General features: G+C 44.9%; 1 protein-coding gene across 2 annotated transcripts in view; it reads right to left on the reverse strand.

Annotated features, from left to right (window-relative positions):
- TYK2 (tyrosine kinase 2) overlaps nucleotides 1-15,667 on the reverse strand; it is a 109,509-nt gene that overhangs the window by 80,554 nt on the left and 13,288 nt on the right. The window contains exons 2-3 of one of the 2 annotated variants that reach the window (XM_040346414.1): nucleotides 14,326-14,605; nucleotides 7,300-7,479 (exon numbers count right to left, since the gene is read on the reverse strand). In XM_040346414.1, the coding sequence (XP_040202348.1) occupies nucleotides 7,300-7,477 (178 nt within the window). In that variant the 5' untranslated portion in view covers nucleotides 7,478-7,479; nucleotides 14,326-14,605. The remainder of the gene's footprint in view (nucleotides 1-7,299; nucleotides 7,480-14,325; nucleotides 14,606-15,667) is intronic. The other variant, XM_040346415.1, reaches the window with a different exon arrangement.

Consider the following 15,667-nt stretch of genomic DNA (forward strand, 5'->3'; position numbering starts at 1 on the left):
TAAACACACACACACACACAAACGTAAACACACACACAAACGTAAACACACACACACACACAAACGTAAACACACACACACACACAAACGTAAACACACACACACACAAACGTAAACACACACACAAACGTAAACACACACACACACACAAACGTAAACACACACACACACACAAACGTAAACACACACACACACACACACAAACGTAAACACACACACACACAAACGTAAACACACACACACACACACACAAACGTAAACACACACACACACACACACAAACGTAAACACACACACACACACAAACGTAAACACACACACACAAACGTAAACACACACACACACACACACACGTAAACGTACACACACACACACGTAAACGTACACACACACACACACACACACACACACACACACACACGTAAACGTACACACACACACACACACACGTAAACGTACACACACGTAAACGTACACACACACACACACACGTAAACGTAAACACACACACGTAAACGTACACACACACACGTAAACGTACACACACACGTAAACGTATACACACACACACGTAAACGTATACACACACACGTAAACGTATACACACACAAACGTAAACGTATACACACACAAACGTAAACACACACACACACAAACGTAAACACACACACACACACACACAAACGTAAACACACACACACACAAACGTAAACACACACACACACACAAACGTAAACACACACACACACAAACGTAAACACACACACACACAAACGTAAACACACACACACACACAAACGTAAACACACACACACACACAAACGTAAACACACACACAAACGTAAACACACACACACACAAACGTAAACACACACACACACAAACGTAAACACACACACACACACAAACGTAAACACACACACACACACAAACGTAAACACACACACACACACAAACGTAAACACACACACACACACACACACAAACGTAAACACACACACACACACAAACGTAAACACACACACACACACAAACGTAAACACACACACACACACACACACAAACGTAAACACACACACACACACAAACGTAAACACACACACACAAACGTAAACACACACACACACACACACGTAAACGTACACACACACACACACACACACACACACACACACACACGTAAACGTACACACACACACACACACACGTAAACGTACACACACACACGTAAACGTACACACACACGTAAACGTACACACACACACGTAAACGTACACACACACGTAAACGTACACACACACACACACGTAAACGTACACACACACACACACACACGTAAACGTACACACACACACGTAAACGTACACACACACACACACACGTAAACGTAAACACACACACGTAAACGTACACACACACACGTAAACGTACACACACACGTAAACGTATACACACACACACACGTAAACGTATACACACACACGTAAACGTATACACACACAAACGTAAACGTATACACACACACAAACGTAAACACACACACACACAAACGTAAACACACACACACACAAACACACAAACGTAAACACACACACACACAAACGTAAACACACACACACACACAAACGTAAACACACACACAAACGTAAACACACACACACACACAAACGTAAACACACACACACACACAAACGTAAACACACACACAAACGTAAACACACACACAAACGTAAACACACACACACACACACACACGTAAACACACACAAACACACGTAAACACACACAAACACACGTAAACGCACACACGTAAACGTACACACACACGTAAACGCACACACGTAAACGTACACACACACGTAAACGTACACACACGTAAACACACACACACACAAACAAACGTAAACACACACACACACAAACAAACGTAAACACACACACAAACAAACGTAAACACACACACACAAACAAACGTAAACACACACACACACACAAACGTAAACACACACACAAACGTAAACACACACACACACACAAACGTAAACACACACACACACAAACGTAAACACACACACAAACGTAAACACACACACACACACAAACGTAAACACACACACACACACACACAAACGTAAACACACACACACACACAAACGTAAACACACACACACAAACGTAAACACACACACACACACACACGTAAACGTACACACACACACACACGTAAACGTACACACACACACACACACACGTAAACGTACACACACACACACACACACGTAAACGTACACACACACACGTAAACGTACACACACACACACACACACACACACACACACACACACGTAAACGTACACACACACACACACACGTAAACGTAAACACACACACGTAAACGTACACACACACACGTAAACGTACACACACACGTAAACGTATACACACACACGTAAACGTATACACACACACACACGTAAACGTATACACACACACGTAAACGTATACACACACAAACGTAAACGTATACACACACAAACGTAAACACACACACACACACACACAAACGTAAACACACACACACACAAACGTAAACACACACACACACACAAACGTAAACACACACACACAAACGTAAACACACACACACAAACGTAAACACACACACACACACAAACGTAAACACACACACACACACACACAAACGTAAACACACACACACACACAAACGTAAACACACACACAAACGTAAACACACACACACACACACACGTAAACACACACAAACACACGTAAACACACACAAACACACGTAAACGCACACACGTAAACGTACACACACACGTAAACGTACACACACGTAAACACACACACACACAAACAAACGTAAACACACACACACACAAACAAACGTAAACACACACACACACAAACAAACGTAAACACACACACACAAACAAACGTAAACACACACACACACAAACAAACGTAAACACACACACACACAAACAAACGTAAACACACACACACACACACACAAACGTAAACACACACACACACACACAAACGTAAACACACACACACACACAAACGTAAACACACACACACACACAAACGTAAACACACACAAACACACGTAAACACACACACACACGTAAACACACACACACACGTAAACACACACACACACGTAAACACACACACACACGTAAACACACACACACACGTAAACACACACACACACGTAAACACACACACACACGTAAACACACACACACACGTAAACACACACGTAAACACACACACACACGTAAACACACACACACACGTAAACACACACACACACGTAAACACACACACACAAACGTAAACACACACACACACGTAAACACACACACACACGTAAACACACACACACGTAAACACACACACACACGTAAACACACACACACGTAAACACACACACACACACACGTAAACACACACACACGTAAACACACACACACAAAGAAGATTAGGACGTTTTTTTTTTAAAGAGGAAGGAAAACTGAAACTTAGACAAAGGGTGTGTGTCATAATAGATGTGGATTCTGTAAAACACTTTACACAGTTCCCCAAAGACAGCCAGTGTGTACATTAAAATGGAACTTCAGTCTTAAGTACTGCTAGATCACTTCAGGCCGGCGCCTTTTGCAGGTATATCTATGTACAACATTAAAAAGAAGTGTCTATACTGGGCAAAATCCAGCAACACATGTTCTCACCCTGCTCTGCACATGCTCAGTTGCTCTCCATTTTTACGCACTGCTGAAATTGTAGATATAGATCGTCCGACAGCCTTAAAGAAAGGAGTCAAACCCTCCTATCCTTTACAGCCAAAGAAGCTGCTTCTGTTTGATCTGCACTTGCCATTGTGCTGCACATGAGATCATTTAAGACACCAGCCATTTGATGGTTTGACAGTTTGGTTGAGGACACAAGCAAATATGGAGTTGGCAATCAGCATTCCAGGAATGCAACTTTTTTTGAACCCGTTAAATCGATGAGTTTAGTTCCACTTTGTGATTTACTGCTGCTCAGGGGCTCCGATTCCTGGAATCCATCTGCCCTTAAGCCAATGCATGCAGGAGGGTGTGCTGAGCAAACCCCTCCTGGAGACTTCTGGGATCCAAGACAAATTTGTCTAGGCATAAAAACCAGGGAGCAATTGAATAAATGTTAAAAAAAAAAAAAAAGGGAAGTGGTTTAAGACAAGCAAATGGAATATAATGTCCTGCCCTATAATATGCTGCTAGCATAAGGATTAAAAATAGTCAATGTTGATAGAGTGAAGTTCCTCTTTAAAGTGTATCTAAATATAAAAATACAATATATACTGCAGCATAGTGGGACCTGGATGCTGCTTTAATTTTCATTTTTCAGGACTTCGGAGCTCCTGCCATTTTACTATCACTGTGATGTATTGTCATCCTAGGCTGCCCCCCCCTGATCTGGAGTACAAACACCTCCCCAATTCCTCATCTCCATTACATAAGGGTGGGAGGGTTTTGCAAATCACAGAATACAGCGAGGACGGCTGATAATGTTTGAGATTTCAGGTGATTAACCTCCTGGGACCCGCGCTATAGTCAAATGACGGCTACAGCGCGGATCTCAAAATCCAACTAGACGTCAATTGACGTCCGCCCCTTTGGGCGTTCCTCGCGCGCGCTCCAGAGCGCGCAGAGGGGAACTTCTGTGTTGGCCGTGTCCCTTGGACACAGCCAATTACAGATCGCCGCGAACGACCAATCAGAGTGGCCGTTTGCGATGCGATCTGTACGGCCAATGAGAGATGATCTCATATGTAAACATATGAGATCATCTCTCATTGCCGTTTTACACAGAGACAGCGTCCTGTCTCTGGAGAGGAGACCGATCTGTGTCTCTTGTACATAGGGACACAGATCGATCACCTCCTCCAGTCACCCCCCCCCTCCACCTACAGTTAGAACACAATGCAGGGAATACATTTAAAGCGGGGGTTCACCCTATATAAAAAAAAAATATATATTTTTTCCTCTAGCATTAAATTCGGCATAGTAGCGCGAGCTACAGTATGCCTGTCTGTATTTTTTATCCCCGTACTCACTGTGCAATTGTATATTGAAGATTCCGGGGAATGGGCGTTCCTATGGAGAGAGAAGGTGATTGACGGCCGGCTCTGGCGCGTCACGCTTCTCCGGAAATAGCCGAAATAGGCTTGGCTCTTCACGGCGCCTGCGCATAGCCTGTGCGCAGGCGCCGTGAAGAGCCGAGACCTACTCCGGCTGTCTTCGGGGAGCGTGACGTGCCAGAGCCGGCCGTCAATCATCCTCCCTCTCCATAGGCACGCCCATTCCCCGCGGCAGACGGAATCTTCAATGTACAATAGCACAGTGAGTACGGGGATAAAAAAAAAAATACAGACAGGCATACTGTAGCTCGCGCTACTATGCCGAATTTAATGCTATACTGTTGTTAAGGAGGGTGAACCACCGCTTTAACCCCTTCCTCACCCCCTAGTGTTAACCCCTTTAATGCCAGTCACATTTATACAGTAATTAGTGAATATTTATAGCACCGATGGCGGTATAAATGGGAATGGCGCCAAAAGTGTCCGCCATAACGTTGCAGTCCCAATAAAAATCGCAGATCGCGGCCATTTCTAGTAAAAAAAAAAAAAAAAAAAAATAATAATAATTCTGTCCCCTATTTTGTAGGCGCTATAACAGTGCCGGAAGCTGAAATTTCACCTGGGCAGGAGGGGGGTATATGTGCCCAGTAAGCAAGTGGTAAAGGAAGAATATGGTTACCTTGTAGAAACACATAAAAGGTCCATATTGTTATCTTACTGGAAGGTCATCACCAGAAGACACAAGGGCACCGTTTGTGACCGGCGAGGAAGAGCTTTATAAATTGTGGATTAAATATTTCACAGGAACTAATTTTAGCTAGCAAAGTAGACGGCAAATAAAAAGTGATGGATTGGTTTCTAAATGTACACAGCTCCTTATAATAAAAGATACAACATCCCATTGTTTCACAAGGCTATCTTTGCTTTTCTCTGAATCACTGAATCAACTGCAGTTTGAGGTTCTGCCAAATTAGGGAGGGAATTTTTTTTTAAACTTAATAAACCCGTTACACAACTTCCTCCTGTCAGTGTCACCATGTGTTGTAAGGGACAGGCTCCACGTCGTATAGTTCCTCCGTGGTGGTGTCACCCTGTGGTGGGAGGAACAGGCTCCATGTCGCATAGCTCCTCCTGGGTGGCGTCACCCTGTAGTGGGAGGAACATCTCATGTCCTATAGCTCTTCCCGTCTGTCACCCTGTGGTTGGAGTGACAGGCTCCATGTCACACAGAGGCGGCTCTAGGCTTTGTGAGGCCTTAGGCAAAACTTGACATGGGGCCCCACTCACACCCAAGATGGGACAAATGATTCAAGGACAGGAGCCTCTTCCCCACAACCCTGGCCGGTGGTTGTGGGGGTCTGTGGGCAGGGGGGGGCTTATCGGAATCTGGAAGCCCCCTTTAACAAGATGGCCCCCAGATCCTGCTCTTTATTTAAAAAAGGGGCAGGGGCCACCCGGTGAGGTCACCTGGTGTACCCGCCCCCTTGTGACGTCATTGACTGAGGGCATGCTGGGTGATTGACGTCACAAGGGGTGGTGTCACCGATATTCACTGGTTGTTAGGGATGCTGCCGGCCCAGCTCCTGAGTCAGGGCTCTTAATGCTGCCTGAGCACAGCAGTGTTAAGGTCCCCTGTCCCTCAAAACTGGGGCAATGCAATGGGTAGGTTAGACGGCCGCAAGGCCCCTGTGTGTGTGAGGCCTTAGGCGACCGCCTAATTTAAGAGCCGCCTCTGATGTCACATAACTCCCATCTGTGTCAACCTGCGGTAGGAGGGACAGACTCATGGTCGCATATTTCCTCCTGTCTGTCACCCTGTGGTGGGATGGACAGATTCCATGTCACATAGCTCTTCCTGTCCGGTGTCACACTGATGGGAGGGACAGGCTCCACATGGCTCCTCCTGGGTGGCGTCACCCTGTGGTAGGAGGGGCAGGCTCCATGTCACATAGCTCGTTCCATGTCACATAGCTCTTCCTGTCCGGTGTCACACTGATGGGAGGGACAAGCTGCACATAGCTCCTCCTGGGTGGCGTCACCCTGTGGTAGGAGGGGCAGGATCAATGTCACATAGCTCCCCCTGTCTGTCACCCTGTAAATAACAAACCTCTTCTGTCCCCAAAGTGTTAGTCTCCCCAGCTTCTTACCGAGCCTCTGTGCGATATGAATACAGATCTCCTCCGCAGTGGTCACAGTCTGGGTAAAGCTGACATAGTGCTCCTTTCCATTGCTCCAGTACAGGTAAACTCTGAGCCCAGCTCCATTGAATGTACAGCCCTCCATGTCAGAATCACTGTGCTTCACTGTACACTGACACAGAGCCATCACTAGAAGTAGACGAGAGGGGAATACAAAACCATTAGAAATGAGTGAAGCAAACTGGAATAAAGAACTGAAAATACATGTATTTAGATACTTAAGCTTCCTTGCAAAAGTAGAATATAAAGGAGAAGTTTGAAAGAAAAAATAACTATTTTGGAGGACCATGTTAGTAGTTGGCCTCCACAAAAGTCCCCCTCCACACCGAATGCGATTAATACCCCTGTGTAAAAAGGACCAGGAACCTGAAGGATAAAGAACTGTCCCATTTATAGACATAAAAAGTACATATTTCTGATCTACCTGTATCACTTATTAACTGTAAAGAGAGTACACCAAACGCTGCACCCTAATGCCGCGTACAGACGATCAGACATTCCGACAACAAAACCGTGGATACATTTCCGACGGATGCTCGCTCAAACTTGTCTTGCATACACACGGTCACACAAATGTCGGAAATTCCGAATGTCAAGAAGGTGGTGACGTACAACGGCACTAGAAAAGGGAAGTTCAATACCAGTCGTGTTAGTAGAAGTTTGGCGAGAGACGATTCGCGCTTTTCAGCCTCGTGCTTTTCAGTCCGTTACAGCGTGACGAATGTGCCATCTCCATTACGAATGCTAGTTTTATCAGACCGAGCGCTTCCGTCTCGTACTTGATTCAGAGCATGCGTGGAATTTTGTGCATCGGAATTGTCCACACACGATCGGAATTTACAAGAACGGATTTTGGTGTCGGAAAAATTGAGAACCAGCTCTCAAATTTTTGTTGTTGGAAACTCCGACAACAAATGTCCGATGGGGCCTACACACAGTCGGAATTTCCAACCAAAAGCTCCCATCGAACATTTGTCAGAAATTCCAAGCGTGTGTATGCGGCATTAGGGTACATTTTTATTTATTTTTTTAATTCGCAGAGGGCCCTAAATACTCAAATCTAGGGGGTGGAGAAATAAGGAGTACTACTTGCCTTACTCCTCACTGAAGGTTGTGGGTAGTCCCTCACCCTGACCATAGTCCGGGATGCCTTATAACAGAGGCTTTGGGGGACCAAAGTGCGCAGATGGAGGGAGCTTGCCAGTGCAATGAATACTTGCAAGTATTACAGCTTAATTTGGCCATACACTGATCAAAATTTGGCTGGTTCAGCAAAAAAAAAAAATAACAGACTCTCAGAAAACAATGTCCCAGGAAGGTTGCCTGCTGGCTTGAAAAAATAAAATAAAAAATAAAAATAAAAAACAAACACACACCACAACTAGGTCCAGCTTTTGCAAGGGTATTTTTTTTTTTATTGTGAGCTATACACATGTGATTTGACTTTTAATCTGTTTTCACCCAAGAAGCCAAATATACATCATTTGATTTCTACTTTAATTATTCCGTAACAGAGACAGAGTGTGGAAACTTTCTGTTTCCTATCATTGCATAATATGGGGAGGACTTATGAAAAGAGGACGGTGTGTGGTCACCACAATCACACAGACTGCATTGTCCTTTTTTCCTAGGGGGAGGTTGAAATATGAAGCGTGTTTGAAAGCAAGCGTGTATACAGTATAATGGCTCCATGTTGGCGTACATATACAGGGACACAGACACAAGCCAATAAAGGGCCAATAATAGTGGCCTTAAGCTGGGTACACACCAACCAGCTGGTTTAACAAACAAAACAAACTGACAGATCCCTATATCAACACAATCAATGTCATTGCAGGAGTCACTCCCACAGAGACAAATACACCGATCAACAAGGAATTGGCTCCGAGTGATGAGATTGTGGTTTTCAAGCAGGCCTGTTCAACCAGGGCATGACAACATTTGCTTTGAATCTAGGAGCCAGCTAAAAAAAAAAAAAAAAAAAAAGTTTGAAGTCTTTTTTTTTTTATTAAAAATCTTATGGGTGGAACATACAACATGTTCCTGAAGGAGAACTTATCCTTTAACCCTTTCGCCACCAGTGCAGTTTTTAGCCATGTAAAAAAAAAAAAAACAACACAAACACACACAAACACACAAACTTACTGCAAAGGTCTAGGAAACAAAATTTCAGTAATAAAAAAAAAAAAAAAAAAAAAATGTAAAAGTTAATTTTAGGGGGCTCGAAAATGCAATAAATTACCCCATTTGGTAAAACCTAAAAACCGAGGTTGTGCCGAAGTAAATCGATACTCAACATGTCAAACCTTAAACATACGAGTACCCTATATTTTCCATAGGCGACGCATTAAAAGCCCCCTATAGGTCATCAGTTTAGTGTTATGAAGGTCTGGTGCTAGAATTATTGCTCTCATTCTAGCATGTGCGGCAATATGAAACACGTGTATCGCAATAAACGTTTTCAGACGTAGGCGTCCGTCAATGGGCTTTTACATTTGTGCTTGAGTATATTTGGGGGTGGGGGAGAGGCCCTCAATTTTTTTGGGGTGGGGGAGATTATTATGTGCTTGGGTGTAACTTAAATTTTTTACAATTAAAAACATTTTTTTTTACTTAAAGCGTTTGTTACAATAACACTTCATATTCCTGATGTGTCTACTGTACCATGGCACTTGTATGGGAAAGTATCCTGTTCTCTTTGTATTGCTTCCTTTATGCGAAATACCTGGTGTTCCCGTTAGTCCCCTTGCTTTCCTATTAAAAACTGACCACTAAGCAGGAGAACACATCGTGGTCAGTTCTCCAGTAAGGATGAGCTCCGGCGTGTTCGCATAGTACACGTGCAGAGCCCCGCCAGGAAGTCTACACAGCGCTCAGCTAATCACAGCCAGGGAGACATTTCCTGATCTCTGCAGCCGAGCATCGGGAAATGTCTCCCTGGCTGTGATTAGCACAGCGCCGTGCACACTTCCTGGCGGGCTCTGCACGTGTACTATGCGAACACGCTGGAGCTCATCCTTATTCTCCAGCTGAGCTGGGAACTCCATGTACTCTCCTCCAATGATAAGACTTGTCCTGAAACGCTCCCACTGCACAGCTATACACTGGCAAGCTCCGTGTACTGCGGTTTCTCCTCCCCCAGCTCTTATGCAGCCAAGAACACAAAAAATGTGATCACATATATATAAAAAAAAAAAAAAAAAAAAAAAAAAAAAAAAAAAAAAAAAAAAACACACACACACACACACACACACACACACACACATTTATGTTTTTTTATCTATACAACAATGTGTTGCCTTTAATTTCTATTTTAAACTGAATGGGTAGTTATACAAGGTGATGGTTTACAATCACTTTATCCTTTTTTTGGTGACAGGTTCTCTTTAATGAAACATGCCGGGTCTAACAGACTGCATGTCTCCTATGTGCTCCACTGCAATACACATCGCACTGCATTACATTACATTCTTTCCCGGCCTTAATGGCAGGGGAAACTGTCAAAGGGGACCCGGAAGGGACACTACAAAATTTAGCAAATTTGCTAAACATGCGTCTGCCCTCCTCCCTCCCTCTCTACCCGGCAGCACCGGCTATGCCAGTCCCAGGCCCGCAGATGGGCAAGCGGAGCAAATAGCAGGGGGGGTTGGGTAGCCACGCTGGGTGTGGGGAGCATTCAGGCGCCAGAATGAAACTTCTCTCCACAGCGATCTGGCGCCTGGGGTTTGTTGGGCCCTGCGTTCAACAGAAGCCAGTCATTAGACCAGCTTCTGTTAACAAGACAGCTGTACACGCGGATCGAACGTTCATCCCATATGCATCAGGCTTTAGACCCAATCTGCCGAGAACCACGTAAATGCAAAGTCCAACTTCCCCACCCAATATTTTGGCATGCTCCCCGTACAGTGCCGAAGGACAGCACTGGGGCTGCAAGATGCCAGCACTATGACCGGAACCATTTACAGCTGAACCCCAACCTTACCGTCAGTCTTGTAAAATCTCCTCTCCTTTAATAAAATTGCTTACTCTGATTTCACTGCACACTGTGAGCTTCTCACAATATTAAAGAGTAACTCCACTTTTGTAAAGAAAAAAACACACATTCCCGTCTGGGCGATTTACATTGCAGGGATTTAAGCCAACTTTTGCAGATTCCTACCTTTTGTTATTCTGAAAAGGTTTAAGCTTTGAAACGACTTTAACCAGTTCCCGACCCCCGCATGTACATATACGTCCACAATATGGCACGTACAGGCACATGGGCGTACACGTACGTCCTCGCCTATTAGCGGGTGGGGGGTCCGATCGGGACCCCCCCCCCCCGCTACATGCGGAGGTCGGGTCCGCTCGGGGAGCGATCCGGGACCACGGCGCGGCTATTTGTTTATAGCCGCTCCGTCGCGATCGCTCCCCGGAGCTGAAGAACGGGGAGAGCCGTGTGTAAACACGGCTTCCCCGTGCTTCACTGTGTCGGCGCATCGATCGCGTCATTCCCTTTATAGGGAAGACACGATCGATGACGTCATTCCTACAGCCACACCCCCCTACAGTTGTAAACACATACTAGGTGCACCCTAACTCCTACAGCGCCCCCTGTGGTTAACTCCCAAACTGCAACTGTCATTTTCACAATAAAGAATGCAATTTAAATGCATTTTTTGCTGTGAAAATGACAATGGTCCCAAAAATGTGTCAAAATTGTCCGAAGTGTCCGCCATAATGTCGCAGTCACGAAAAAAATCGCTGATCGCCGCCATTAGTAGTAAAAAAAAAAAAATTAATAAAAATGCAATAAAACTATCCCCTATTTTGTAAACGCTATAAATTTTGCGCAAACCAATCGATAAACGCTTATTGCGATTTTTTTTACTAAAAATAGGTAGAAGAATACGTATCGGCCTAAACTGAGGAAAAAAAATGTTTTTATATATGTTTTTGGGGGATATTTATTACAGCAAAAAGTAAAAAATATTGCATTTTTTTCAAAATTGTCGCTCTATTTTTGTTTATAGCGCAAAAAATAAAAACCGCAGAGGTGATCAAATACCACCAAAAGAAAGCTCTATTTGTGGGGAAAAAAGGACGCCAATTTTGTTTGGGAGCCACGTCGCACGACCGCGCAATTGTCTGTTAAAGCGACGCAGTCCCGAACTGTAAAAACACCTTGGGTCTTTAGGCTGCATATTGGTCCGGGGCTTAACTGGTTAATGTGGCAGTATGGTGTAAAGCACAAGCACATCACCAGGTTAAAGAAGAACTCCACTAAGCTCCATTTGAAGCTCAACTGGCCAAATAGCATACGGTCCGACAGGGGAGGGTAAACTGCAGTTGTTGAACATGTCCTATGAGGCATTGCAAGACCAACAGCTACAAAGCATGGCTCCTAGAGACAGAGTCATGATGGAAAGACTGACAGGTACTCCTGGAGGCAGAGGTATGTTAGGACTTGTAGTTCAACAGCTGGAGTAGTTCAGCAGCTGGATTTGCACACTCCTGGTCTATGGGAAACCAAGGCTTAAGGCAGGGCTCGACAATATCCGGGCACCAGGTCGCAATTGCGACAAGAAATTGTGACCTGGCGCCCGCCGGTAATTGAGGGCGCGGCTCACACGGGCGGGGGGGATGTCGGGAGGCACCGGTGCCTCCGGAGGTGGGTGTCTCTGTGTGCCCCCACCTCCCCCGCCGCGCGATCGCAGCGGGCCCGCGACGGCCAGTAATTGAGGCCGCGGCTTTGCGGCCTTGTGAAGTCCCAAGCTTCCTTCTGTGACCTGGCACAATCTGGTGGCGGCCGTTGGCATTACAAGTAAAATCAGTTCCAATGTGTAATTTCTCACCGTTTTCACTACCATCTCCTTCCCTCTAATTAGAACCCCCAAACATTATATATATTTTTTATTCTAACACCCTAGAGAATAAAATGGCGATCGTTGCGATACTTTTTCACGCCGTATTTGCGCAGCGGTCTTACAAGCACACTTTTTTGGGGAAAAAATACACTTTTTTAATCAAAAATAAGACCACAGTAAAGTTATCCCATTTTTTTTTTATATTGTGAAAGATAATGTTACGCCGAGTAAATTGATACCCAACATGTCACGCTTCAAAATTGCGTCCGCTTGTGGAATGCCGAAAAACTTTTACCCTTTAAAATCTCCATAGGCGACGTTTAAAAAAAAATTCTACAGGTTGCATGTTTTGAGTTACAGAGAAGGTCTAGAGCTAGAATTATTGCTCTCGCTCCAACGATCGCGGCGATACCTCACATGTGTGGTTTGAATACCGTTTACATATGCGGAAGCTACTCACGTATGTGTTCGCTTCTGCGTGCGAGCTCGTCGGGACGGGGCGCGTTTTCTGGCTCTTAACTTTTTTAGCTGGCTCCTAGATTCCAAGCAAATTTGTCAACCCCTGGCTTAAGGGCTTGTTTACATGTGTGACAGCCCTTGCCTCCCCCTCTGTAAAGTGATCAATGGTGGATTGCTTCTCAAATAGAGTTTGAAAGGTGGTGAAGAGGCGATATGTGACAAGGTTTCATGTTATACCCCTAAATATGTATGCAGCATGAAACCTTGTCAGAAAGGTGAACTACTACTGTATGCCTTTAAAACTTTGCAATCACCCGGGACAGGGTGAAAAAAAAAAAAAAAAAAAAAGTAAATTTCCACACAAAAGAAGCGACACTTATGATGCAAAACCAATATAGAGATGCAATGGGCTGGTACGCAGAACATGAGCATATAACGCACACTATGAGGTTGAGTCTGAAGTGGACAACGAAAAAGAAAAAAAAGAAAGAAAAAAAAAACAACTTTGCAATCAGAGTTCTTCTTTAAGTGACAACAGTGATGAAATGAGGAACGACGGGTCTCCATGGGAGGGTGAGAAAGAAAACTGGCATGAAAAAGTCACAAACATGGCAAGCACCCACCGGAGACGTACAACATGCAACAAGGAAATGATGAGATGAGGTCATACCAGAATGGGTCAGCGGATGACAGCGATGCACAGGAAGGATCGCCCTGAAGAGCGCAGGATATGGTTCCCCCTGTTATCACGTGTTACGCTCATGCAGCCCCAGCCTCGCTCTTACACTACGGAGCAAAGATCGGCCACTTTCCAGCCTTTGTTCTCCACCCCGCTTCTTCCACCTCCGAGCCCGCCGTGTCTCTCTTGGTCCTTGCCACTCGAGGCTAACCACATCCCTTCACTGCTTCTCAGAGATCTCCCGTCTTTACACAAGCGCTGACCTTCATAGCTAGAAGAAAAAATAACACAATTGTGGCGAATCAGAATAGAGCCAGAGGGCAGAAGGAAGTATGCTGCATCGTACTAGACACAACCTGTCATACAGCAAACACAAGGTGTGACGGGGGCCAAAAAAAGTTATTAAAGCAGAACTCCACCTCCAGGCTTTATAGTAACCGTCCCCCCCAATCCCATCCCCCGGGCAACGTACACTTATGTATCTTAAAGTGCATTTCCACTTTTGCAATCACATTTGAAGAACACGGATATATGTTGGCTACATTGTTTCAGTTCACACAACATACTTAAGTATTTAAAATAAATGTCTCCCCTTTTTAGACCCCTTTTACACGGGGCAGTGAAGGTGCAGTGGCGGTATAGCGGCACGATTTTTCTTGGGAGATTTGCAGATTTACACATAGGACTCTACAGGCAACTTACCGTATTTTCCGGCGTATAAGACGACTTTCTGGATGCAAAAAAATGCATCCAAAGTCGGGGGTCGTCTTATACGCTGGGTACGGTCTCAGTACTCACTTTTTTTTCCCCAGCGGTGACAGTCTCCATGCGGCGAGCGCGAGCGTGAATGATTTCAAAGCCGCGCCTTCTCTTCAGAGTGTTCTGTGATAGGAGGAACAAAAATCTTCCCAGCAGCGCCTCTGTTTTGTGTTCCTCCTATCACAGATGCCTTCTCATCCTCGGACGAGATGGGAAGACGTCCGTGATAGGCGGAAACAGAACAGAGGCGCTGCTGGGAAGATTTGTGTGCCGCCTATCACAGAACACTCTGAAGTGAAGGCGCGGCTTTGAAATCATTCACGCTCGCGCTCGCCGTATGGAGACTGTCACCGCTGGGGAAAAAAAAGTGAGGGTAACAAGTTCAGGCATGTAATGGCACAGTGGTAATGTGGGGGCATGTAATGTAATGGCACAGTCTGGGCATGTAATGTAATGGCACAGTCTGGGCATGTAATGGCACAGTGAGATTTGAAAAGGCCTGTTTCTGTCAGCGGTTCTGGCTCCCCCTCAGCTTCCAGAAAGACTAGAAGGAAGGGGGTAGTCTTATACAGTG

This window comes from Rana temporaria, chromosome 3 (assembly GCF_905171775.1).
Source record: "Rana temporaria chromosome 3, aRanTem1.1, whole genome shotgun sequence".
Taxonomy (NCBI): domain Eukaryota; kingdom Metazoa; phylum Chordata; class Amphibia; order Anura; family Ranidae; genus Rana; species Rana temporaria.